This window comes from Uranotaenia lowii, chromosome 3, assembly GCF_029784155.1.
Source record: "Uranotaenia lowii strain MFRU-FL chromosome 3, ASM2978415v1, whole genome shotgun sequence".
Lineage (NCBI taxonomy): Eukaryota > Metazoa > Arthropoda > Insecta > Diptera > Culicidae > Uranotaenia > Uranotaenia lowii.
Window position 1 is genome coordinate 52,799,959 of NC_073693.1, and position 26,831 is coordinate 52,826,789.

Sequence of the window (26,831 nt, forward strand, 5' to 3'; positions counted from 1 at the left end):
AAAACATTGGCTGAGTGAACAACCATTTACCAATCGAAATCGATTGAAACCGATTTCAATTGGCTGTTGAACGCGCTTTTTTATAACATAAAGAACTTTAGTTTCTTTTAGTTTGTCTTTGAACACTTCTTTTTCAAACGCAATAGGCTGCGATAATTTTCCGGTATCCTTTCTGAAGCTCTTGTGCCCATTCATCCTTCCAGTCATGAAGCACCTGTTCAATACCATTATCTCATCGAACCATTTTCCATCGTGTTGGAAAAAGGCCATCGTCACACCAATACCTAAAGTAACGAGCCCTACTTCAGCTAAGGATTTTAGGCCAATAAGTGTGCTTCCAGCTATATCCAAGGTGTTAGAGAAGATTCTGCTATCCCAAATCACATTACACCTCAATGAAAGCGATCCACCACTTCTAGCAATGAACCAATCCGGCTACCGCAAGGGATACTCTACAACAACTGCGCTCACCAAAGTGGTCCACGACATTGTCACCAATTTCGATAATGACTACTGTACTGTCATGGTTTTGGTTGACTTCTCACTAGCGTTCAATTCTGTTAAACACAACATCCTAAACAGAAAACTAAAAAATGAGTTTGGATTCACATCTCCTGCTTGCGAGATGATATCATCATTTCTGAGCCAACGCTGCCAAACAGTCCGATGCTTCAAGAATCTTCCGTAAGAATCTTAAAAGATGGAACTCCCCAAGGCTCCTGCTTGAGTGCCTTGTTATTTAGCCTCTATATAAATGACCTACCATCCGCGCCAGAGTGTAATTACCAGCTTTACGCTGACGACCTGCAAGTCTACGTCAGTGGTCCTAAATCTAACATCGACTCTCTAGTCAGACAGATCAATAACGACCTTACCGCTATCGAAGAATGGAGCTATCACAATCATTTGTCACCCAACCCAAACAAAACACAAGCGATTGTGTTTTCAAAGAGTGGCACATTGATTCCACGCGATAGAATTACCTTCTGCAATCAAACATTGCCAATTCAAGAAAAAGTTAAAAACCTCGGCCTCATAATGGATAGCCATCTTACATGGAAAAACCAAACCAACGATATTGTCTCCAAAGTATACTTTACATTGAAAACGTTCCGTCGATTCCAATCAGTACTTTCAACTCCGATTCGGCTGAAGCTAGTCCAGGCAGTAATTATTCCAATTTTCTTGTACGGAGATGTCATCTACTTCCCTGGTCTATCGGCAGCACTCAAAGACCAACTGCTGCGCTGCTTTAAATCTGCCTCCAGGTTCATCTATAATCTTAAAAGAAGGGAAAGTACCAGCGCGGTGAGAAAAAGCATCTTAGGTCGAGATCTTTTAGACAACTATCATCTTCGCATTGGGTGCTTTATGCGACAAGGATTCTGCAACCAACTTCCTGACTATCTCACTGAACATCTTCAACATGCCAGAAACAGCAGAACTAAATGTTTTATCCTGCCACACCATACAACCAGCTGTAAGAAGAGTATTCTTCTGTACGGTGCCTCCTACTGGAACAGTCTGCCAATTTCCGTGAAAGAGTCAAGTAACCCACGTAGTTTTAAGGAAGCACTGAATAGTTTACTCTAGAGATATTTGTATTAAGATTAGATCTAGGTTTAATTTCATCTCCATTCGAACATCAACTAGTGAAATCCTTATGTTACATATCCTTAACCTGAACTATAGTTTATAACTGACAGGCTCACGTACTCCTAACAATAAACATTAAACATTAAACATTAAACATGTTTTATTAAAAAATGGGGAGATTATTGAATAATTTAATTTAATTTATTTTATTAGAGTGGCTTGCTTGGTAGATTCGCCTCTGAGATTACTGAAACTGTTTTGTGCACGTTTTATATAAAAACAGCTAGTGTCTGATACCACTTATAATGATGTTGCAAACAAAAGTGTGATGATGACAGTGCATGGGATGTGAGAGTGTGTCGGTGTCGGTTCGATTTTGCAACTGCGTGTTTTCTTTTTCTCGAGCAGCACACAACTTTTCATTTCCCATTTCGTTTCGTGCCTCACGTCGGAATGAAAAAATAGGCCACCGTCAGCAGCAGCAATCACGGTAGAGATTATTGTTTTTATTTCGTGTCACCTGGAACCCTGGTCGTGCGGGGTGTTCTATTTTCCGAAAAGGTTTTCAACTTGTTGGAATTATTGTTCAAGTTGTGCTGTGGATTTTGCTGAGCTGTCATATTTACGATCGCGAAAACAAACGTAGTTCGATTATCGGGCGAGAGCATCGATTGAAATGTCGTACCGGATATTACGGAAGCTGCAGGGCAATGAACTGGAAATCAAAGAACAAATCGACGAGGTTTCCGATGGCGCGGATGCTGATTACGACACCAACAGCATCGGGAGCCAGGGAAGGAAGAAAATCAACATCAATCGATTTGACTTGGTAAGTTCTCCCCGGAGTGTTCTTACTTTTTCATCTTCTGAGAAAGGTATTTTACTAGCTGTTTTTCACTTCATCGCTATTCATGATTACAAGAAAAAATTAGAGCTATGACTCCAAACAGTAACAGGATACATAAAAATACTTATATTCATTAAAACACCATACCTATAGATAAACAATTTTCAAATAGCAAATCAACCTTCCTGCATTATTCTCCAATAAGTCAGCTAAACACTATCAATGACTAGAACATTATACGTTACAGATGATAAGTTTTCTTGCCCACATTGAATTGTCTATCTGGACTTGAGTGTAGATAACTCCAGATAATGTTTTTTCGGAAACATTAAATGTTAATATTCCGTAATCGATTGAACATTTTCTTTAACTGTCTGTTTCTGGGACAGTTTTTAATTTTTCAAATAGTAGACACTTATTTTCTCAGAAATTAAGTCTTTCTTATAAAGTAACTGAATGAGAATGCTTAAAACTTGTATTTATCCAAAAACATGTAAATCTCTTAAATTAAACCGCTAAGTATAAGTATTGATGATGGTATCTTTGCAGCTAAACCAGCAACAATCGTTATCGGAAAGTGAAGTAAAAGAAGATGATAATGACGAAACGGAGCGGGATGCAGGAGGCCACAACCCGAACCTAGTGGAGATTAAGAAGAAGAAGAAAAAGAAGAAGAAGCGTACCGGCAAGTATATGTCCAGCTCGGCTCGGCGCAGCAGCGAGGACAACGCCGACTTCGACGACGATTTCTCCAAAACGGTCAAGGAGGTGGACAAGCTGTTTGGAGGTGATCGTGAACGTTCCGAGAATAGCAATGCTGTGGCTAACAGCGCTTCTGGACGTGGTGCCGGAGGGTTGGGAAAATCGTTGCTATCTGTTCAGCACAAAAACTTGAACTCCCAATACGAAATGAAACGAATGTTTGGCAGTAAAGTTGTTGCTGATCAACAGTATGTATAGTTTTTTTTCGTTTCTCTTTTAAATAGCATCAATTTTAATTTTTATTGTCAGGAACAAACGTCGCAATAATCGGGGCGCTCCGAGGATTCTCAAATCCACCTATTTGGTCAACCCAAAGGATAACTGGCCACCGGTGGGCAAGTCTGGAATCTACATGAACTTGGTTCAAGCTCCAGAGCAGTCGGTTGGCGGAAGCACTCAAGGATCCTGGACAGGAATGGACAAAAATGCTGTTTATTTTGCCTTCGAGCACAGTCCATCGTATCGCCAAGTACAACAAAAATTCCTGCATGCCGTTGAAAGCATGGATTCCGATAATATCATCAAGATTATAAATCAACATCCCTATCACGTGGACTCATTGATTCAGCTAAGCGAACTGTGCAAAATGTCCGAGGATCATGCCATGGCGTCAGATCTGATTGAACATGCCATCTTTGCGCTGGAATCTTCTTTCCATACAATGTTTAGTCTGACTCAAGGTACTTGTCGATTGGACTACCGTCGACAGGAGAATCGCGCCCTTTTTATTACGCTCTTCAAACATTCCCAATATCTGGAGTTGAGAGCGTGTTCGCGAACCGCCTTGGAAATCGCCAAACTCATCCTGACCTTCGATCCTGTTGGGGATCCACTTGCCGTTATTCTATTGATCGATTTCTATGCTATCCGAGCAAAGCAGTACGAGTGGTTCGTGCAGCTATATGATGAATGGGAATCCACGAACAATTTTTCGCAACTTCCCAATATGGCTTACTCCTACGCTCTTTCTTTGTTCTATCTAAAGCGAATGGATGCCGCTGATGCTGCTTTGCAGTACGCTCTGCTCATGTTCCCAGCCGTACTACGGAAATTGCTTGATGAATTGTCGATCCAACCGGATTCTCGAGTTGCTGGTCATAGCTTTTTCAGTTATAATTCTTATGATAAAGCTACTATTGCGCTGCAACAGCTTGTTTCGCTGTACATTTGTCGATCAAAATTGGTCTGGCGAGATACGGAAATTCTTCCGTGGCTGGAGCGTAATGTACAAGTCGTATTGGACCGAGTCGACGCCAAAGACGACATCGTGACTGAATATACGGCGAAGCGAAATCAGCGGCAAGTATTTTAAACTTAAAACGACTTCTTATTAATATTGATAAATAATTTTCATTTTCACAGATACATGAATCCCCCTCGAGCGATACTGCGACATATCGTTTTGTCTGATTTCAAAGAAAAGGTGCCTTTGGCACAGTTTATCAAAAAGGAAACGGATCCTGTGCTGATGTATGATCCTTTACCTCCACTGGATACGATCAGCATCTACAGTCGGCCGACAATTAGTCCTACCACACGAACCATGATTGACGCTTCACCACTATCGATGTTTTTCCAATCGCTTCTACCGAGCTTCAGCCTGCAACAGGGGCAACAAGTGGCCGGAGTTGCAGATGCCAATCAACAACGGGCAGCTGCCGCTAACCGGGAAGCCGGTGAAGGGCCGGCTGCCGGAGCTGTGGGTGCGGCCGCTGATGGAGCTATTGCTGGCCTGCAGGCTTATACCAATTCTTTGAATTCCATTGTCGATGCCATGCGAGACTTCCTGTCCGATATAAGAGTTCTGGAACGACCGAACGATGCCGACGTGGACGACGACGAGAGCACCGATGACGACGAACCGAATAACTATCTGACGTAGAGTGCTCCGTAGATTTTGTGGTAAGTAGTCCCTCAATCAATTTCTATTAACTACATACGCAATCAGAACACCCACGTTCAATTTTGCCAAGAAAGAAATGTGATTTTCAATAGCACTTATCATCACACACGAGCAAACTACAAAGTTAAAACACTGACTTGAGTCAGTGGTGAACGGGTGACACATAGTCATGTTCCTTCAATGCATATTTTGGTAGTCAAAATTTTCGTTCATACTCACTTGTTGACTTAAACGTGTTTATTTTGTGTAGTAGGTACATATCATGTTTCGATTCCAAAGGATAATAAATATAATATACCAACGGTTTGTGATACGAAAAATTCATTTTATAAACTGTTGCTTCATGAATGCAGAATGCTTTTCCTCGTCAGTGACACACAGCATCTACGTGAGTGTTACAAAAAGTCACATAAAACGATCACACTCCAAATAGCAGTGTCCAGTAACCTTACACGTTTAAATACATAATCAAACTTATTTTCCTTCTTAGACAATTTTCGTCAAATTTATCGCAAATAAAAGTTATCAATATACAACAAATTGCTGTTTCAGAAAAAAAAATCGCTAAGAACATGTTATTTAAGGAAACCAATGCATATAACACCCAAATATTTCATATACTCTGAGCAGTCTTACACAGGCTTTTGATATGCAAAACAAGATGATACATAAAAAGTAATGTTATATTTCGCAAGGCATGTAAATTCTAACGATTGGATTGAAATCTATTTATTGATACACTTGTTCTGATATTCAGCTTAAAACAATAATACACATGAATATTTTATCAACCAATGGAAAGGAAATAACAAGATTATTGTTTTATGTGGCAAATACCTATAAACAACCTACGGTGTAATTCAAAAGGAAATGGAAAAACCCTACACAAATAAGGCTGGAACAAATATCAATTTCTTCTTTTGTCTCCCCCCCCTTCGAAATTTCCAAAAACCCGAAGGGGGAAATAAATAAAGTTTTTAGTATTTCATGGAAATTTTGATAAAAAATTCAAGTATCCGAAAGATTACAAGACCAAAAAAGAAATTTAGGAAGATTGAAGTAATTTCACCATGTGTATTCTTGATTTTATTGAATTTTTCAATAAAAAAATTTCATTATTTTATAAGTTTTGTGCAATGATATAGCATGCAATTTTTTTCATGCAAGATTTTTTGCAATTTATTCCAATTTATTTGTTTTTCGCATTATTTTTTATTGTCCCCCCCCTCGCGATATTCCAACTCTGAGTGACAAAAGAAGGATTTGAAATTTGTTCCGGCCTAATTATTAAAAATAAAATAAAATCATTCACACTCTATAAAAGCAGCTGCAGGAAACTGATTTTCAATGTGATGTATCACCTATCCCTCTTTACTATTTTATCAAATGATTAAAACTTTGTTTGATGTGATGGTGTGTAGACCGGAGTAGGAATTTGCCATACCTCAGTTAGGCGCTCCAAAAGAAATTCAATTTCACAATAATTGTGAACAATTATTGTTCAATTATCCATCCTTGAAATTTTAACATATTTAGACTTATAGATTAATCTTACATAAAAGAAATAAAAAATCTCGGTTTCATTTCTAAATTAAACTTTATTATCTAATTCATGTGTACATAATTGTTTTTATATGCTCGATCTTTATAGAATTGCGATTGTTCAAGGATTTTTCGGTAATAAAGTTATGCTTCTAGTTTCAAATGGGCAACCGATTGGGATCGGCGTTGTTTCAAATGTTTTTTTTCACCTTTAATAGAATCGAAAGATAAACTTGAGCGGCGTTTAGCTTTTCGTTTATATCGCTCGACTAAAATAAACTAATTTTGTCAGCACTCAGTAATACAGTAATCCATAATCTACGCTCAAAACTCTCGTTGACGAAATACTTAAAATTGGAAACCATACACTTTACTACAACATTTGAGACAATGGATGGTAGGTTTGGTTAAAATATAAATTTGTTCTTAAATGCCTTCTTCACGAAAATCCTTAGGATGAAAGATTTTAGTTTAAACGTTGATCTTAACTTGCACGTATATTTAAGAGTAAAAAAACGAACGAATAGTTGAGGAATCTGGTTTCTTTGAAGTGTCTACAGTAAAGTTGTCACTATTTCTTCAAGTGCAATTTTGGAAAGTTCAATCCGGGAATGAATTTTGGGTACGGGTTCCCCTAATTAATGTTTTTTTTTTGGCCAATCGTTATGTTTATAAACCCACTTGAATCTTTCATTTTGCTTAAGACTGAAACGTTGCTCAGAAGTAGGTTTAAATAGAACTTTTTTGCTTCAAAATGGTAGGGTATGTGTGTTTGTGTGGTTCGTGTTGGTGTATATGTGCGAATACAAAAAAGGGATACAATAGAACTACGTCATGGTGCCGAAAACGGGATTGTGACGGCAAATTCCGGGTCCGTACTCTTCGTATGCGGCCTTGGTGTGGCAAACCTGATAAAACTCGGGCTGTGGAAGAAAATGAAACTTTTAGAAATAATTATTCATTTCGCACTACCCCAAAATTCTCACCGTAGAAGCAAGCATGCTTCCTCCGAACCAAACAGCGTATCTTTGCATGTGATGCGAAATTACCGACACATCTATGGGTTTTGGCTAAAAAATGCAATGCGTTGTTTAACTAGTGCCAGAATTTGAACATATTCGAAAATACCTTGATTCGCCCTTCGCTTAAGTTTTCGCTGATTCTAAGTCTAGCGTCCACACTACGCTTAATATCGCGTTGTAATCGACGACCTGTTTTGGAAAAAAAGTCTTATTTATTGTTCCGCAATAAGATTGTTGACAAAAAAATGTAAGTACCAAAATCTCTGAACATAGTGGATCCTCCACTTAACACGATGTTGTTGTAAAGTGGTCTCCGAACATCGATTGGACAGTTCTGGATGACGGTATCCACAATCTCAGATAACGGAGTGGTAAAATCAGGATTAGAGAACTCCGGATGGAAGAATATTTCCGGTCCCAAGAACCTTTCGTATCCAACATCCACACCGAACGGCTGCTTGGTGATGGCGTTTATACCCTCGTAGTGACGCATCCATTTGCTTGGTTCCGAATCATACTTGGCAAACTCTTTGGCAATATCCGGACAGATATAGCTATACCGTTCCTTGATTGCCTTAGCCGTCTCTAAGCTCTGCTCGGGTGGGATTCCAACCTCACGCTCACGCAACAAACTCTGGATGAAAGATGTTATGTTACGTCCGGCGATCGGGATATGTTTGATGCAAGACCCGATCACGTAGCCTTCGGCCACCGGAATAACATGGGTGACACCGTCGCCGCTGTCCACCACGATTCCGGTCAGAGTTCTTTCTTCTACTGGCCGGGACGCCCAACTTGCGGCAAGCGCCAAGACGGCCTGAACGGCAATGTACAACCCTGGTACATTGAACGTCTCAAACATGATCTCTGCGGTGTATTCTCGATTCTCCGGTGTGTTCAGTGGAGGTTCGGTCAGCAGAAAGTGGTGATCTTCCGGTTCTGCCCGGAGATACTTGAAGATACATTGCTCCAAGAATCGTTCCATCAAATCCCAATCCTCAACCAGTCCATGGCGTACAGGGTACTGAAAAACAAATTGATGAAAATATCATTTCATTTCATTCATTTTCATTTTTTTATTAAATGATATAAAATTAACTTTCAAAATCTTTTAGGCATTTGAAAGCACAAAGAAGCTGAATACTCAGATAAGCCTGCTCGCAGCAATTTTGAAGTGACTCATCAACGTTAACTATTTGTGTTCCCACCTTGACGGAATAACCAGTAGCGTCGAATGCTTCATCTCCAATGAAGAAATCCAAATCCTCTACTCCTTTGGTAACACGTCTTGCACTCTGGTCCCCGACTTTGGCTGTTTCCTTGATGGCAATAGCCGATGGAATGATGAATTGCGGTTCCTTATTGGCAGCGAATCCAAGCTTCGTATAGCTGCAAGTGGCAATAGGAAAAACAGGGTCACGATTTTTTTTTTCGCCAGCAGCAGATATCAGTGTGATAAGAAAATTATCATCGATAAATGGACAAATTCGAAACCAAGTTGAAGAAAACTTCGCTCCTTCCTCTTTCCACTTACCCTGTTCCAACATCGATCACACAAGCTGGCAATCTTCCGGACATTTTTCGTTGTGTATTTTTGTAATTCTACAATCTAAACTATTGGCTTCACGCAACTCGACGACCTGCCTATCCTAACACTGCTTTCAAAACTAATTTCGGCCGATTTGGTAGAGTTTGGGCTGAATTTTTCAACCACACCTAAAAGCGAAGGAATCACGGTCCACGGATAAGAAATTTGTCACCCTTTTTTCGCAGCTTTTCCACCACCCGATCGAGCACCGAACTGTCAAATTCTTCTGATGTTTGGCGTTTGTTCATCGCTTTATCGGCCGCCTTGCTTTCCGCGCATTTGCAGAGTTTCAGCCGCCGAAACAGCATCAGACACAGGTATAATTTAACAGACTTTTTAAAATGAAATTGTGAGCACACCCAACAGGTTTGAATTTAAATAGTTCAACAGCCGAGTCAAAAATTTACTTCTTATCTAAGTTTGTGGCATATCGGCAAATTGAAAATCTAATTAGAGAGCAATTATGATAGACATGAAAATTGATAGGTGGAAAGGTCAAAGCTAGAGCGCTTTGGGTAGAAGAAACGAATAGATGGTGAAACTGTGAGCTTAGGGCATTGTTTTTATCGACAGCATGAAACATGCTTGTGTGATTCTTTACCGCGCATCTGCTGGCTGTTTGTAGTAAGTGACGAAGAAGCCACATATGTGGCTTCTTCGTCACTTACTACAAACAGCCAGCAGATGCGCGGTAAAGAATCACACAAGCAGTTTCATGCTGTCGATAAAAACAATGCCCTAAGCTCACAGTTTCACCATCTATTCGTTTCTTCTACCCAAAGCGCTCTAGCTTTGACCTTTCCACCTATCAATTTTCATGTCTATCATAATTGCTCTCTAATTAGATTTTCAATTTGCCGATATGCCACAAACTTAGATAAGAATATATCCCAGCGGCGATCAAAATAAGATAAAAAAATTTACTTCACAAAAATTTCCCTGAATACCTTTCATAAAAAAAAACACAATATTGGAATAGATATCTCAATGGCAATTCACCCGATGAATTTTGTTTTAAAGAGGGTGGTTGTACCTCCGTACCCTAAGTTGCAATGGGTTAACGGCTGCGGTGTGTATGTTTGTGAAAATGATGGATCAACCCATCATTTTCCTGACAGTGTCGTTACACACAATCTTGTTAAACATGGTGTCATAATATGGCCTAAATTAGAAGAGGAGCTGGACATCTTTATTTAGTTTAAATTCAGCAGTAGGTTCAAAGATGTCTATTTTTTTTTTCATGATCCATGTTGATAAGATGAATGGGAGTTGAAACACTTGCCCTCCCTTCCGCAGAACAATCGCAACATTTGGTAGTGAAAGTATCACAATTTACCATAATAAAAGTTGATACTTTCAATAGGGCATAATTCGTTTGGTTAGGTAGTTAGATGGTTTAGTCTTGTAGAATTAAAAATAGAGAAAACGTGTGAAAAGTATTACGATGTTAGGTAAAGGTTATGGTATTCGCCTCCCCAATGCTCTAGTAAGTGTGTATTTGCGGTTTATGAATTTCGTTGGCTTATTCTTAAATCAAGCATTTTACAAGAACTAGAGGCTCATTGGATGGGAATGCTGTTGTTGGAAAATGTTATATTTCATTTGGTAAGACGTTTTTTTTGCTTTTTATTTAATTATTAATTTTTAGCAAATCTTTACGTTTTTCGGTTTAGTTTGAAATTCATCTATGGAAGCATATATTAGAATGTACGGTTTTGAAGAATAACAATGAGTAGGTAGTCCTAATTACTGATTTCGGGCATTTTACAATAGGCATGCGGTAGAGTAAGGTGGGGTAAAAGTACGAGTCGGGTAAAAGTACGTTTTGAGATTATCCCAAACCGGGAACAGTAAAATTCAAAACTCTGACGTGGATTGGTTAAGATTTGGACTGCCTACATCCAAACATAATTTTTATTCGTAGAAGTTGAAAATACTCCGAAAAATGAGGTAAAGTAGCTTTTATGCATAAATGATGTAATATTCAAAATAACGGCAAACAAGTTTAAGCAATCGAAATTCTGGCTCTCGATGAAAGCTTTAATGTGTCTATTTAGTTGTTTTCAACCACTTTCAAATACCGAAGAAAGAATTTCATGAATATGCCTCTTTTTTCACAATAAACTGTGAACCACAAGAAACCTAGAAGGGGCAAAAGTACGAACTGTAAATGGGGCAAAAGTACGAATGATAGACAGGGTCCAATGAAGTCAATCTGAACAAAAAGTTCAAACTTTTTTTTAAAGTGCACTGAAAACATCAGCGCATATTTTTGTTTCTACAAAGACTTGCTCGTGCGAAAAATTGCTCAAATACGATGAGAACTGAATTTCGTAAACACGTTGAATAAGGAAAATTAGTGTAGAACTCCAAATTCGCGCAGGTTTTTCGCCCATGTATAGAATTTGTATCAGAAGCTAACACAGAAGCTGCTGCTGTAAGCATATATTGATACAAAATAATTTTCCTCTTGACTTCATGCAAAATTGTGAAATTTTGAATGGTCGTACTTTTACCCCACATCATTCGAACTTTTGCCCCAGAGGTGGGGTAAAAGTACGTTTTGATAACAGTTAGGCATTTTCACTACTGCTATCAAATGCGTCGATCGATTATCTTCGTAATTTTTTAGAAGAGAGATCAAAGTCTAAGGAATCGAATGCTGTTCTCGGATTTTTGGAAAAACAACTGCAAAATTTTCAAAAAATAGGATAGCACTAAGGTCGTACTTTTACCCCACCATACTCTATATTTTAATAGAACCCCTATGTAGATTTTTTGTAAATTATGATGGATTTTAACATTCAACTATGTGAGGTAGGTAGGGTACGGTAAGATGTGCTCTTATATCCATATTCTGGTAAATTTTCATGATTTTGTGATGTTGTGATAGGAATAAGGTAGCTTACTTCTACTATTAATTTGAGCTAGAATTTTTATTAGTTTGAAATAGGCTTGCTCCAAAAAGCAAAACAAATTCTCACATCCATATTTTGGTAAAATAGTATGATTAGCAATGAAATGGAAAAACTCTAAAAAGAAAAACAAAAATTTCAAAATTTAGAAAATGAAAGGCAAAAAATTAGGGAAAAACAGCAAATAACACTTCAATTACTTCATGCAAGAACTAATTCCTTCCTTTATATTTCTCTTTCCTCTCCTTTTCTCTTTCTTTTATTTTCATATACCCCTGCGCATACGATTCGGAGTCATATGATGACTTGACCCCGAGACAACTATCACGAAACCCATCACACATACAAGTGGAATTGGGGCGGAGACACGAAGCAGACGTTCAACAGACGACGACGAAGGAAGGAAAAACATATAAGATAAGTTAAAATGATTCCTTTAATAACACAAAAATCAAATGTAGTTAGATGCGTGGGGAGTATGTAGAGGCCAGTCTCGAACCCGCCCATGTCCTTCCTCCAACTGGTATCGGGAGGGGTTGGTTTATTATCTTGAACTGCATTTTATCCATATTCCATGGATATAATGAAGTGCTTGATGGTTTAACCAACGTCTCAAGATCGCTTACTATTCTACGCTGCCTTCTCTAAACTTTAAATTTTCTTCTCCAAACTATTCTAATTTTCATTTCCAGCGTCAGCTCCCCGAGCTATTTAAACGCCATAAAAAAAAAAAAAAAAGAGGGTGGTTGTACCTAAACCTTATTAGTAACACAGATGTATTTACATGAAGCGCATTAAACAGAATTTTGACCAACGGTGTAAATTGTTTGAACCCAAATACATATTTTTCTCACACAAAAGGCTCCCGAACAAAATAGCACATTGGGCGTCGAATACTCACGCGTCATTTTTTGCAACACAATATACACAAGGCAGGGTGTAAAATTCAAAATAAAATGTTTCATCTAATTTATTATTATTTCTACACCCACAATTCAGCCTCTGTGCCAATGGCGGCATCATTGGTACAAGGCATCATTGGTACAAGAAGATAACGCGACCGGTGCTGATTCGATTTGCTCCCACCGGCATTAACCTTCCAAGTTAACCGAATTGCGTATGTCTAAAAGAAACAAAATAAAAACGAATTCACGTCCATCCATATCGCATCACAAGACGAAGAAGGAAAGAAATAAATACCGGCCAACACCAGGCAGCCAGCGAACCGAGCACTGTGCGTGTGAATGTAGCAAAAGCAACAACAAAAATATTCCTTCAATTCAATCCGCCGCGCCGGCAAACAACCACTGGCTAAGCTGCGCATGTGTAGCAAAAGCAACAACAGAAATATTTCTTCCACTGGCCAAGCTGCCCGGCTTTGGCAGCTGTGTATATGTGGCGTGTGTATGTAAAAGCAGGCAGTAAGCAAAGCACAGTTCTCATTCAATGGGTTTCCCGTTCCTTCACTCCCGTTTCCTTCACGAGACAAAGGAATGAATTGAAACGAGTTTTTTTTGTGATTGATCGGTGACATAAAGCCTATGACAAATATCCCTCATCCTGCATGAAGTTCGAATAGTGCACTGGTTAAGGTGTCGGACTGGCATATGACTATATAGTTGGTGACTTGAGTTCGATTCTCATTACGGCGCTGTGATTTTAATTTTAATTTTCTTGTTTCTGGGATGAATTATCCAATAGGAAAGAAATCCCATAAGATGTTTTTCTTGTTTTGCTTGAATGTAGTGGTCATTTTTTTGGTTGGGAGCCGAGTCCTTATGAATTGAGCAGAGTGAAACACAGCTGAACCAACTTGGTTGAATGCTCGTCAAAGATTGAATTGTTTTATTTTCCTAACAAACTAGGTAACTAAGGATACATTCGTAACTATGCTTCGCACCATAGGAGTCGCTGCTTACTACGTCCTAACACTCCTCCCTAAGCTACGAGTCCTACCAAATTCTTGAATGCTTCATGCTTCAAACTCGTTAACGCCTTGGTGAAACCGTCTGCTGGTTGATCTTTTGTGTTGATGTAAGACAGATCAACAACGCCTTCTTCCAATGCATCTTTCACGAAGTGATACCGGATGTCCACGTGTTTCGTCCTCGGATGGTACCCTTGGTTCCTTGCGATACAGATGGCGGATTGATTGTCACATCGTATCGGGATGACTCGTTCTCCAAAAATCTGCAACAGTAGATGGCGCCACCAAAGAGCCTCTTGGATGGTTTTGGACAGCGCAAGATACTCCGCCTCGCATGAAGACAACGCAACAGTAGCTTGCCGCTTCACGTTCCATGATACAGCTCCTCCCATCATGGTGAAAACATAGCCAGTTGTCGATTTCCGGCTATCAGGATCTCCTCCCCAATTCGCATCTGAGTATCCAACTAGATGACCTCCTGCTCGGCTGTACTCGATACGGTTGGAAACGGTTCCCTTCAGATACTTGAATATCTTCTTCACAGCTTCCCAGTGTTGGCGACCAGGGTTACTGCAGAATTGGCTGACCTGATTCACGGCGAAACTAATATCCGGCCTCGTTGCTTGAGCCAAATACGTCAGGCAACCAACAGCTTCCTTGTACGGAACCTCCTTCATCTCCAGAATTTCGTCCCTCGTGGTCGGGCACATCGTCTTGTCCAGCTTCGTGCTAGGATCCATCGGAACCGAAACTGGGTGGCAGTTTCCCATGTTGAACCGCTGCAAGATGCTCTTCACGTACTGAGCCTGATCGATCCACAGTTTACCATCAGCTCGGTCACGGGAAATTCGCAATCCGAGACAAAGTTGGGCCTCTCCAAGATCCTTCATCTTGAACCGCTGACAAAGAAATTCCTTCAGTTTCTTCTTCAGGCTCGGGTCGTTTGAAAAAATTAGAAAATCATCAACGTAAACGGTGACGAAAAGCATTTTTCCACAAGCCAGCTGGTAGTACAGGCAATTGTCCACCTTCGATTGCGATAAGCCAAACTCCTTCAGTGCTCCATCCAGTTGTGCGTTCCACACTCGTCCGGATTGCTTTAAACCATAAAGCGCCTTCTTGAGCAAACAGACCTTATTGCTCGTATCGCCGAACCCTTCCGGCTGATCCATGAAGATGACCTCATCTCCGAGACTTCCTTGAAGATACGCACTCACAGCATCCATTTGCTCGATGTCCAAGTCGTGCTCCACTGCAAGCGCCAACAGATATCGGATCGTCGAATATCGGACCACCGGTGAATAGACCTCATCGTAGTCGATTCCTGGACGTTGCGAACACCCCTTCACGACAAGACGCGCCTTGTACTTGTAGATTCGTCCGTCAGCATCCCGTTTGGTCCTGAACACCCACTTGTTGCGTATCGGTTTTCGGTCTTCCGGCAAATCAGCTAATTCCCAGGTTTGATTCTCCTCCAAAGATCGAATCTCCTCTCGCATGGCGGCCAACCATTGGCCTCGGTCCGGCCTCGCCAGGGCTTCAGCGTAACTCACGGGATCGTCAGTAGCAACCAAGGATGTCTGCACACTTAATCTTTTCTCCTGAGATCGGAACGATTTCGTCCTGTATTTTCAACAGCTGAAATTACAGGACGATTTCAGGACAGCGAAAACGCTCAGGAAAACAACTGTCAAATTCACCTGAAGGTTCGAAACGGTTTTCTCCTGTAATTTGCAGGAAACTTCGAAGTGTTCCTGTAGGCTCGAATCGGCTTCCATCCACCATTTTTAAAGAATTCGGAATTTTGTCAGCAATTATTAAAACTTTTTCAATTTAAAAAGAAAATATTTATTCAATTTTTGTTATACACTAAACTATAAATTCAGTTGAACGATCAAAATGTCCATTGTTTTTGACGGCTGATCGGCACTGTTTTTATTTCCACGGAATCAATTTTTTCTCCAGCATGTGCAAGTTTTTCGGCATTCTCCGGTGTTATTTAGAAATTGAAGCATGTTTCACCTGGAAGCCAAAAAAAAAATGGTCACACATAAATTTTAAATCAACTATATATTAATTAAATATTTACCTCCTCTAGCAACATATTCATTTTTTCTTATATCACCTATAATAAGATCCAGTTTATTTATCAGGCGTCAGGACCAGCAGCGGTCTTGAAAATTAAATTTTGGGCCTCATACTGTACTAACAGTTTCGCGCCGTAAGTAACGACACTTTGCCGATGAACGTAACGCACGACTTTTAGCAGCTTCTGCGGTTGCAACTGTCGCGACTAATGACCGGGAACAATCGTTTTTGAGGATCAATGAACCAACACAAACACATGACAGTAAAAAAAATTTCATGTGTTACGTATTACAGGGAATCGCTGCCCGAGCTCCTGAATATTCGATAAAGAATGCCTTCGAATTTCAGGAGAAATGAAGTGGTACGAGAATCGTTCAGCAATCTCCACGTGCCTCAGGAAAACCTCTTGTTTTTGACAATTCGAATGTCATTTTGAGCTGTTTTCCCGTGATTCAGAGGATGATGATCCCGAGCGGAATAATTGCAATCTTAGTGTGTGGGGGGAATTTTCCAGGACAGTAAAAGGCGTAAAAGTAACATAATCGGAATACTTGCCTGGAGGTCGGCGCTCCCGACCGCTGCGCCTAAACTCTAGCTGCTGATCAGCCGGTCTACTAAGTTGCGGTGGGAGCGCAGAGTCAGCATCCTCGGATTGGGTAACAGATTCTTCCATCTGCATCGTTGTCAATTCCATGAAATTGACAGGATCTGGGCTTGAAAAATTGACCAAAGCTGTCGGCTTTCCCTCTTCGACCAAGATGACATCACGGCTGATGAACACCTCGTTGCGGACCGGATCGTACAACCTGTATGCCTTGGAATCTTCGGCATACCCAACGAAAATGCATGCCTGGGACTTCGGATCCAGCTTCTTGCGTTTCTGCTTCACCACATGCGCCATCGCACGAGAACCAAAGACCTTTAGATGATGCAAGTTCGGACGTTTTCCGGACCATGCTTCCTCGGGTGTGATGTTCTCCAACGCTCTTGATGGACACCGGTTCGTAATGTAGGCTGCTGTCAAAATCGCTTCAGCCCAAAACTGCTTCGGCAATTTAGAATCGTTCAACATCGCACGGGCCTTTTCCAGAAGAGTGCGATTCATCCTCTCCGCCAACCCATTTTGTTGCGGAGTGTATGGGCAGGTTTTCTGGTGCTGTACTCCGTCCTTCTCGAAACTTTTCCGCATCTCTTCGTTGACGTACTCGGTTCCGTTGTCGGTTCTCAACACCTTCAGTTTTCGTCCAGTTTGCCGCTCGACCCTGGCCTTGAACCGTTCGTAGGCATCCTTCACCTCGCTTTTCTTTCCCAAGAAATACAGGAACACCTTCCTACTGGCGTCGTCTATGAAAGTGATGACATAACGACTTCCACCAAGCGACGGGACTTCGATCGGGCCGCACAAGTCTGAGTGCACCAGATCCAGCAAACCTTTCGCCTTGGAACCACTTGAAGGAAACGGATTTCGAGCATGCTTCCCTTCGATGCATGCCACACATTCGGGTATCGTTCCGGACCATTGCAAACCGTCGACCATAGATTGCAGTTTCGTCATATTCTGCTGACCGAGATGACCTAAGCGTTTGTGCCACATTTCTGCGCTTACCGTCAGCAACGAACCATCCATCTTGCGATTGAGTCGATATAGTCCTTCTTGATGAATTCCAGAAGCTATAATGTTGCCACTCTTCTCGCGAACCTTACAGCCTTTTGCGTCGAACAAAACCGTCAATCCTTTCTGGCATATTTTGCTCACCGACAGTAGATTTGCTGCTAATTCAGGAATCTGCAACACCTCTTGAACCTCGATAGGACCTTCGTTGAGTTCCAGCTTGACGAAACCTTTGGACACAGACGTCATCGAACCGTTGTTCGCTGTTCCGACCGGGTGAGAAAGAACTTGCTGCTTCACGAAACCGTCAGTCGAACGCGCCATGTGTGCTGTCGCTCCAGAGTCAAAGTACCACTCGGACTCAACAACGTTGCCAATCGAGAACACGCTGCACATTGCCTTGTTGTTCGCCGTCTTCTGGGGACATTTCGCCGCATAGTGACCAGATTTTCCGCAGATGAAACAACCGCCGTCCTTCTTGCCGTTATTCTTGCTGCCACGCCGCTTTGATTTTTGTGCACTGTAAAGCGCGCCATCAGCACCACTCGACTTCGATACTGTTTGAATTTTAACGTCTTGCAGTATCTTAGTTTTTACCGCATCCGCCGTCAATGCTGCTCCCGAAGCCTCCAATCCCATGATCATCGGCTCATAATTCGCAGGGAGTCCCATCAACAACAACGCCGCCAGCCACGAATCGTCTACTCGGAATCCAATCCCGGCGAGCTTATGGACAGTGGACATCAAACTATCGACATATGATTCCACGCTTCCGCATTCCTCCAGCCGTATCGATGTCAATTTCCGCAGCAGACCGATTTTCCTCGTCAGACCGTCGTCCTGAAAAGCTCTTCGTAGCTTCTCCCAAGCTTTCTGTGCCGTTCGTGCGTCCTGAACTAGGCTGTAGTTCACCGACTCCAAACTCAGGCAAATTGTAGCGAGTGCCCTCAAGCTCACCTCCTCGTCGACATGTTGACCTTCTCCGGGACAAGCAGCGTACCACGTGCCTTCTCGAATTAATATCATTTTCATGCCGAACGCCCACGTTGAGTAATTCTCGCGACCTTTAAGTTTCTCCAGCGCCGGGAGACTGACTTGTCCGAGAACTCGAACGTTTCCGCCTGCGTGCGCTTGTGCACCATTCGAACCATCGCCAAATCCGCTGTTGATTTGCGAAGGATTTCGACCGCTCACTCCGCTAGCACCGCCTTGTGCTGCTGGACCGCTGGGGGAATCTCTTTCCAGAACCATGGCTTCTTAAAAACTGCTTGCAGAATCTTCCTGGCTTCAATTATTCAGCTGGGCTCATAACCAATTGAGCAGAGTGAAACACAGCTGAACCAACTTGGTTGAATGCTCGTCAAAGATTGAATTGTTTTATTTTCCTAACAAACTAGGTAACTAAGGATACATTCGTAACTATGCTTCGCACCATAGGAGTCGCTGCTTACTACGTCCTAACATTATGCCAGTTACGGTTTTTCAAACATACCGTCTTCGGCACAGTGCACATTTCAGCGCATTATCGGCACAGAGATATGCTAAATAGGCATTGGATTTTTGCAACCTCTTCTATGGGTGTAAAATAAAAACATAATAAAAGAATCCGAACTATTAAAACTAATCGATGTTGAGTTCATCATTATGTTAAAAATTACCAACGAAATTTTAAGTCAAATTTGTATGACCGAGGAAAAATCTTTAATTTTTGATTCTCTTATATCAAACATTGAAAAAACCACAAAAAGGAATAGTTAGTTAGAAACCTTGCTGACGCTATGTTATTTTGAAAATTTTCAAAACCAAAACGTCGATGCTGGAGAACGCTGCTGTTTAGAAAAAACTTAAGTTTTAAGTTTCAATGTACAATGCTTTCAGTGACGTGACGTATCATTGTGGTGGTTCAAATGGAAAACTGAATGACCAATAGAGTTGTTTTTGACATTCCTTACACACCCTTGCTGAGCATGTACAGATGAGACGGGACAATTAACCTCAAAAACCTTCGGTACAAAAAACGGGCAGTCTTTAGACAAACATGGTCGTGTTTGAGGTTAATGTCCCCAAAATCAAATAGTGTTAGTGAAACGACCTTAATTATGGCACGAATACTACTAACGGCAAATATATAGGACTATATAAAATGTCCACGAAATGCTAACGTAACGCGACGCCGGACGAGCTGAACGGACTACAGGTTAGCTTAACATTTTTCTAACATGATAAAATTTCATCAACTTCACATGACAACCATTATCAAATAGGTTGAAAAACATCTTGAATATTATTTATGTAAATTGTTAACTGTATTATGTTAATAAACTATAAACCAGTTTTTTTTTAAATGATTAATTCAAAATCACGAGAATTTATTCGCTCGGACAACATATGGACTTAGAAAGTGATTGCACAGCATCATTGCGACCTTTTTTATTATCCGCATGTATCTGTGTTAAACAGAACCTATGGAAAAGTACTTATTAAAGGCGAAGGAACCACCCTAATTGATTTTGTCCAAATGACGTATGCGAAGGAACTCAAAAGAAGTGTCAAAATTTTCTTTTTAATCAGAAAATTACGTAAAAAAGGAACGATTAAAAAGTTCCGAGAATTCGGTTGTTTGGCGAGGCACAACTCAAGATGTTTCGGTAAGCTATCCAAATGTTTCGAGGTTGAACCATTAGAAAATTGATCCACGATTTATTTCACGTTTGCAGGCTGGCTATTAAAACCGGCCTGGCCGGAGGAGCTGTGTATTACAGCCGTGAGGAGGGGATCTGGAACGAAAATACGGACCAAGTGTACGAGCGATACAGCAAGGCAATCGAACCACATCTCGTGTCGATAAAGCAGCAAATCCCTGTAGAGGTGGGTGTGCTAAAAATAGATTCTATTTGGAACGGTTGCTATTCTTACGAGAATTGATCTTGGTTTCTTATAAGAATAAACCCTAGAATATGATGAGATGGTCACTGGCTAAATTCGGTGAATATTGCAGATATTAGAATATGATGCCCTAATATTTTTTCACTTAAAGTAAGAAATTACCAAACATGTTGATACATATTCAGTCACAATATAGGTGTTTACCAATTCAAGTAATGCCCAAACCACCTATACTAGATTTTCCTAATCGAAGAGATCTTTTAGAAATCTTTTTTTTGTTAGGTTCCATATCAATATATTAAAGAAAAAACAATCAATTAAACTTCGCATCCTTTCAAACTGTTTTCCAGGTTCCTGCTCTGCCAACTTCCGGGGAGATGTGCTTCCTGACCAAGCATTACTACAACGAAGGTGTCAAAAGTACCATCAATTTCATACACCGGTTTCCGTGCTACGTAGGCCAATGGAGCAAGAAGGCAACGGATGCGATCAAGCAGGCTATCGAACCACAAACGGAAACCGCCGCAGCAGCAGCAGCACCAGCCGGAGCCAGTGGCGCGAAAAAGTAGTTAGTGCGCCCGTCGTCTGTGGAACTTTTGTTGATTTGATTTTTCTGTATTTATGATTCTATACGCGATTATAGTATGTAATAAAACACGTGTGAATGATACAACATCTGTTGTTACTACCTTCAGTATTAAAAAACACTTGCCCTCTTCTGGAAACAAACAGAGCCTTTTTGTGAAGTAATCTTGATAAAATTTCGAATAAGGGGGTCAGGGAACCCTCGAGAATATCTATGGAACTTTTTACTTATTGTCTCCTGAAAGACAAGTCTGAGCTCGGAATTCTGATAACCCTGATCATTTGGTGTGGTTTAGATTTTTTTAATAAAAACTTAATGTTGATGGTCACGTTTGCAATCTGGAAATAGTTACAATAAAAAAGTTTTTTTTTTCGGATGACTTCTTTAAGTGATTGACGGGGACTTTTTTTTCTTCGAAATTTATTTGCAAAAAACGGAATTACAATTTTAAACGACTCATGGTGATTACCTTTCTCTGCGCAACTACTATTTGTTTTTGTTTTTTTTTTACACATTATGAATGAAATGGATTAAGGATTTTAACGCGGTTGCACCGTTGCCGCAAACTTCTCACACACAGCTTCTCTCTGATGAATTCAATTCAACATGTGGGGGTAGCACGCGTGCGTTCGGTCGATTAAGGAATTATAAAGGCAATTCTAAAGAGGAAAAAAAGGACAGCCTAAGCTGTCTGTATATTTTTTTTTATACTTTTTACTTCAAAGTACACACAATTCAGCGATGCACAATCTACCTCGACTAAGAAAAACATTAGTACGATGTTGGTTTTTGACTTGCTGCTATTCGGCAAACAACTACTGCTGGTTTCTGAAGTAAATTGGGCAAATTTAAAAATTTGTAATTTGTGTTTATCAGTTCTTACTAATGTACGCTATTGTTCAATCTCAAATCGAAGGAATAAATAGAAAACAAACTTCCTTCCCTGCGATTGCTGCTATCCTACTTCTGAGGAAAAAGAACAAGTACTGAACAATTGTTTAGACCGAGAGTTAACGAGTGACCAGACAGGAAATGTCCTGTGAATCTACTGTTGAGCTGTTTCTGATGCTTTCTAGTGCTGCTGAGACTACTAATTATTTTACGAATAAGTTCCATCGACGATGAGAGCCGGATTTCCAGTACAACCCGTACAAGAAAAAAGAAACATGCCTGGGGTGCTTTTGATGTTGTAAACATTTCAACAGGCGATGGTGTGACACGGGGAAGAAAAGTAATCAGTATCAGAAGAGTATCCTGAAACCGACAACCAATTATTATGCCTTGGCGGCTGCCGCATTCTCCTTGTCCGCCACGACAGCATCTCCACCGGCTCCGGCAGCAGCAGCAGCAGCAGCAGCTGCAGCCTTCTTCTTCTTCTTTTTCTTTTTATCCTTGGCGGCACCATCTCCACCGGCTTCCGTCGTGCTGGCAGGGACATTGCTGCTTGCTGCGGCGACCTTAGGCTGGCTGGCAACGATCGGTTTTTTGGCGTCCGCTAGTATCATTTCACTCTCCAGCAGCTTTTTCGTTTCCTCATCCTGGATGCTATGCTCGCTGTCGTAGCAGTTCACATCGAACGCATTCCCGGTGACGATCTGCAAACCGTTGGGCAGGATCAGCACGGTGTTCTTGAACTGGGCCACAAGTTCGTCTGCGGAAAGATGATCGTGATTATTGGAATCGGTTTAATAGTTTAATTACTTCTTTGTACACTTTTTTTTAAATAAAAAACTGTACGATTGAACCCTCAGAAGTGCCCCACAACTGGCGTGATGTATTGTGGGCCGTTTGCAATCCGGCTAAATCTCGTTAAACCTGTTTGAGTGAAACCACCCAAACAAATTTAAGGACAACCCAACCGGGAGGGTCATTCAATCGGGAATACTGTAGCAAGGTGTCTGGTCGTGAATCAATGGGATCTAGGAAACACGCAATTCGCCTTGCAGAAGTATAGAAAAGAAACCTGGAGATTTGAACCATGGATCATGATCTTACAGGAAAAAGCATGACGCTCTCCACTAAGTCAGAAACGTTTCAGTGGGCAATAGAAGGTTCCTCAGTAGTTGTCTTGATGAACACAAGCAACAATTTTTTCGTTGAAATCATCCTTTTTACAAATGTATATATTTGTCGAAATAAGAAAATGATTTTTTTATTGCCTCGATACGCTAAGTTCAATTTTTAACATATTTTTAATATGAAAAAGCATAAGTACATAACTCCTAATCGGTACTTTTTTCTATAGACCATAGTTTGTAAAATGCAATTCTTCAAATAATATTTCAAAAAAGGGGATTGGGATACTTACTGTTTTTCTCGTATAATACTTGGAATGGCTCAACCAGTTTGTGGGTCACACATTCAATCACACCCATCTTGGCCTTAGCTTCCTCCTCGAAGTTCCGTAGGTTGAATGGCATCGTACCGTATTTTTTCTTGACCTGTTTGTTTTCGGTTGATAACAGCCGTTTGATTATGAAAATAACGAAAAAAGAAACAAAATATAATTACGATCTCATCATCCTATTTCAACAAAAATCATATTTATTAAAAAAAAATTGTACCCTCAGCTCTCATAATCTTTTTACTACTACTCATGGGGGGTCCCCCGAAAATCAATCCTTCCAGATCCCAAACATCCCCCTCGAGTGTTTCTTAGGAGCTGTCAATGTTTCCAGACATTCCTGATGCAGAAAGAATCACCATCGAAGGGGCGAAGGAACCCATCAGAACTTCCTTCCAGGGAACAAAACACCCTCGAGCGCGAAGTTTTTAATCATTGGGTACACACACACATAAACATTCTTGAATGAACACCAATCACCGGAAATGCTTAGTTCGGAATCTCTCTTGATGAGCACGGGGAATTGAACCCAGATTTCTCAAGGAGCGATAGATAGCAAAACCGGCAATGACGCTACCAACAGAACCACCAAGGATATGCACAAAGCGATCAAACCACACTCACCTCAACGTAGAACGCACGGGACGCTTTCAGCTTGAGAATGTAGTTTTCCTCGGTTTTCTTGTAGATTGAAACCTTCGTGTCGAGTTCCTTGCCAAGTCCCTCACCGGTGCTGATGAGCACATCCATCGCGTACACTTCGTACTTTTCGAAGGTGCACTTCTCGTGCTCCTTCTTCTGCACGATGGTCGGATTCTGGATGATGGTTTTCTCTCCGTCGATCTTGAACTGCTTCAGCTGGTGGCTCAGCATGCCCTCGATCGGTTTGCACTTGTACTCGCCGGCGATCTTCTGGACGGCCTCGGTCACCGCGTAGTTGTTGGTGCCGTCCTTGAGCAACCGAAGGGCGGCCTGCGCCGCATGGTACGCCGCTAGGACCACATCCGCAGCGCGTCCCTTGCATTTGTTTTCCACCGTGGCACCGACGACGATCGTGTGGGCAGCCACCGCGATGAACCCGTCGATGTGAGCACCCAGATCGCTTTTGTGGGGGGAAGAAACAAAGCGAAAAGGTTAGTCGTTAACTTGTTCATTTTAATTTTTGATTCTCATAAGTTAGGAAAAGATTTCAGACTGAAATGTTTGCTTGAAGTAAGCATATGCTTGCCTTAAAGGTAGATACCAAAATATTTGGGAATCAACTATGCAACCCTAGTTACACTTGACATAAGTATTGAAAATTTGGCACATGTAAACAGTACGAAAAGATTTTTTCAACACTCGAGTTCATTATCCAATCCGACAAGTCTCGTTGAGTAAATTTACGATTCGTGCTGAAAAAATACCAATTGTTTCATAAATAAAAATCTTAAATATTAAACTCTAAAACGTTTAACTCAAGTAAAATGGCTGACTTGGTTTCCTAATTGATCACTCCCAAAGTTCAATAAGATTGTACATAGATGTTCAAGTTTCAAAGGAAAAATGCTTCCAAAAATGAAATAAATGTTCAATTAAAAGAAAACAACAGCAGAAAAAGTTAGCTTTCTGAGTTGTTAGCAGTTTTATTGTTCTTTTTAATTAAACTATTTTTAAAGCATTGTAGGTATCTTCGAAATAAGAAAATCTAGTTAAAATCTGATTGAACCTTGGGAATGATAATTTATAATCCAAGTTGGCCATTTTACATGGATTATTTCAGATTGTTTTCCAAGCTTTTTGTAAACTTACACAACAACCCTGTAAATATGTAATTTAACAATCCTATCAGAAGCAAATTTAGATCGGTTAATTGTTACCTTTACATTTTTCTCCCAAAACATTTTGGTCTGTTTCAATATATTCACTTACATCTTAACAACATCGCCTGCCTTCAGCACGTAATCCGGATCGTTCTTCGATGGCGAAAAGTGACAGATGCAGTTATTGACCGAGAGGCAGGTTGGGAACGCAATACCTTTTTTCATATCTGGTTCATTTTTGTATTTCTAAAATGAAAAATAGAAAAATTTATTAATTAGAAAGAAATAAATTGACATAAACACAAGACAAGTTTTCATAAAAAAGGTGCCCTCATATATCATTGTGAAAATCATGGTGAATCAAATACAATCTAGCTCTTCCAATGTGATTTAATCATAGGGCGATCATTGTGTGTAAAAACTATTAGTTAGTGAGAGTGGGATTCGAACTACCAACGCAGAGCTTATAGCGCTACCACGCTAGCCACTGAGCTAACAGCGTTCCCTAATCAATCCACATAGGAGGATCGGCTTACCTTTCCCGTTTCCTGTTCCAGCAGATGATCACCCTTCTGGCACAGGGTTTTTACCGATGCACCCACTTTGCATGATTGGATGAGGTTCTGCAGTGTCTCTGTCGAAGGAGAAAAAAATAAATTAGCATAAAATGCACTTGTACACATCAGACTGGGTGCACAGAGGGCGCTTTTTACACATTAACAGCATAGTGGTAATATCGTTCGTGATCACAGCTGGCTGGTTGACTGTGGCTAACTTGATGCAAGAGGGTGGGGAAAATTTTATTATACAATTTTGTCGCCGTGTTCACCATCAGAGGGATTCTGCATCATACTTTTACTTTGCGCAACATGAAACTGGAAACAAGTTTTTAGGTTATACCTCTGTAACATCGATTTCAATGATGGTACACCTAGATAATGCCAATATTTCTGTCGAAAACATGTTGATATCCTTTTCTACATATTTTAACAACGTTTTCGAAATCAAAACGCTCTAAATAAGGTCAAAACTAGCCGGATGTCAAAATCCACAAAAATTCCCCCAAAAACGTGGCCGCTACATCTTTCTGTTTCGTTTACTCTTTCAACATTTACACAAGTGCAACAAAGACAACCGTCACTTATCCAGCAGCAATCCTTATATTTTTTTTAACTTGGCCCAGATTTATATAGAATCCACACCTAAAACCCGGAGTTTCCCCAGGGATCCGGACTACTTACTGTTGACTATCGAACCAGCTGTTTTGTACTTCTGCACCACCGTATTGTCCGCGATGGTGTTCTCATCCTCCTGCGGTTGCTGTTTATCGTTGTTGACCATTTTGGTTCCGATTCCGTGGCTAGCAACCAGAACAGCAATGCACCAGATACTATTGTACCGAAGATTCTCG

The 26,831-nt window shown here is 40.7% G+C and overlaps 4 protein-coding genes and 1 long non-coding RNA gene across 5 annotated transcripts; 2 read left to right on the top strand and 3 right to left on the bottom strand.

Moving 5' to 3' along the window:
- The first annotated feature begins 1,952 nt into the window (after positions 1 to 1,952).
- On the top strand, positions 1,953 to 6,431 carry LOC129756559 (transcription factor 25). The gene is made up of 4 exons (XM_055753465.1): positions 1,953 to 2,425; positions 2,993 to 3,393; positions 3,455 to 4,504; positions 4,568 to 6,431. Exons 1-4 carry the CDS (start codon positions 2,273 to 2,275, stop codon positions 5,085 to 5,087), a joined length of 2,124 nt encoding a protein of 707 aa, XP_055609440.1. The 5' UTR covers positions 1,953 to 2,272; the 3' UTR covers positions 5,088 to 6,431.
- Positions 6,432 to 6,686: 255 nt separating this feature from the next.
- On the bottom strand, positions 6,687 to 9,481 carry LOC129751956 (actin-related protein 3). Its single transcript, XM_055747752.1, has 6 exons — positions 9,207 to 9,481; positions 8,881 to 9,061; positions 7,928 to 8,696; positions 7,779 to 7,861; positions 7,637 to 7,720; positions 6,687 to 7,573 (listed from the first exon to the last, which is right to left on the bottom strand). The coding sequence occupies exons 1-6, from the start codon at positions 9,248 to 9,250 to the stop codon at positions 7,478 to 7,480; spliced, it is 1,257 nt and encodes a 418-aa protein (XP_055603727.1). The 5' UTR covers positions 9,251 to 9,481; the 3' UTR covers positions 6,687 to 7,477.
- Positions 9,482 to 15,926: 6,445 nt separating this feature from the next.
- LOC129755516 (uncharacterized) lies at positions 15,927 to 16,263 on the bottom strand. The gene is made up of 2 exons (XR_008739272.1): positions 16,192 to 16,263; positions 15,927 to 16,124 (listed from the first exon to the last, which is right to left on the bottom strand). It is a non-coding gene; the product is annotated as an uncharacterized LOC129755516 (long non-coding RNA).
- Positions 16,264 to 20,320: 4,057 nt separating this feature from the next.
- Positions 20,321 to 21,361, top strand: LOC129757125 (MICOS complex subunit MIC13 homolog QIL1). Its single transcript, XM_055754252.1, has 3 exons — positions 20,321 to 20,450; positions 20,520 to 20,670; positions 21,039 to 21,361. Exons 1-3 carry the CDS (start codon positions 20,443 to 20,445, stop codon positions 21,255 to 21,257), a joined length of 378 nt encoding a protein of 125 aa, XP_055610227.1. The 5' UTR covers positions 20,321 to 20,442; the 3' UTR covers positions 21,258 to 21,361.
- Positions 21,362 to 21,694: 333 nt separating this feature from the next.
- Positions 21,695 to 26,831, bottom strand: LOC129755509 (proliferation-associated protein 2G4). Its single transcript, XM_055752038.1, has 6 exons — positions 26,662 to 26,831; positions 25,957 to 26,054; positions 25,530 to 25,666; positions 24,243 to 24,720; positions 23,583 to 23,715; positions 21,695 to 22,925 (listed from the first exon to the last, which is right to left on the bottom strand). Exons 1-6 carry the CDS (start codon positions 26,759 to 26,761, stop codon positions 22,549 to 22,551), a joined length of 1,323 nt encoding a protein of 440 aa, XP_055608013.1. The 5' UTR covers positions 26,762 to 26,831; the 3' UTR covers positions 21,695 to 22,548.

Coding starts and splice junctions, on each gene's coding strand:
- LOC129756559 (XM_055753465.1), top strand. CDS start 2,273: ATGTCGTACCGGATATTACGGAAGCTGCAGGGCAATGAACTGGAAATC. Junction 2,426..2,992: donor ACATCAATCGATTTGACTTG/GTAAGTTCTCCC, acceptor GTATCTTTGCAG/CTAAACCAGCAACAATCGTT. Junction 3,394..3,454: donor AAAGTTGTTGCTGATCAACA/GTATGTATAGTT, acceptor TTTTATTGTCAG/GAACAAACGTCGCAATAATC.
- LOC129751956 (XM_055747752.1), bottom strand. CDS start 9,250: ATGTCCGGAAGATTGCCAGCTTGTGTGATCGATGTTGGAACAGG. Junction 9,062..9,206: donor GTGATCGATGTTGGAACAGG/GTAAGTGGAAAG, acceptor TGCCACTTGCAG/CTATACGAAGCTTGGATTCG. Junction 8,697..8,880: donor CTACTGGTTATTCCGTCAAG/GTGGGAACACAA, acceptor TTTGTTTTTCAG/TACCCTGTACGCCATGGACT.
- LOC129757125 (XM_055754252.1), top strand. Junction 20,671..21,038: donor AGCAGCAAATCCCTGTAGAG/GTGGGTGTGCTA, acceptor ACTGTTTTCCAG/GTTCCTGCTCTGCCAACTTC.
- LOC129755509 (XM_055752038.1), bottom strand. CDS start 26,761: ATGGTCAACAACGATAAACAGCAACCGCAGGAGGATGAGAACACCATC. Junction 25,667..25,956: donor TGGAACAGGAAACGGGAAAG/GTAAGCCGATCC, acceptor TTTTCATTTTAG/AAATACAAAAATGAACCAGA. Junction 24,721..25,529: donor GCAGGCGATGTTGTTAAGAT/GTAAGTGAATAT, acceptor CCCCCACAAAAG/CGATCTGGGTGCTCACATCG.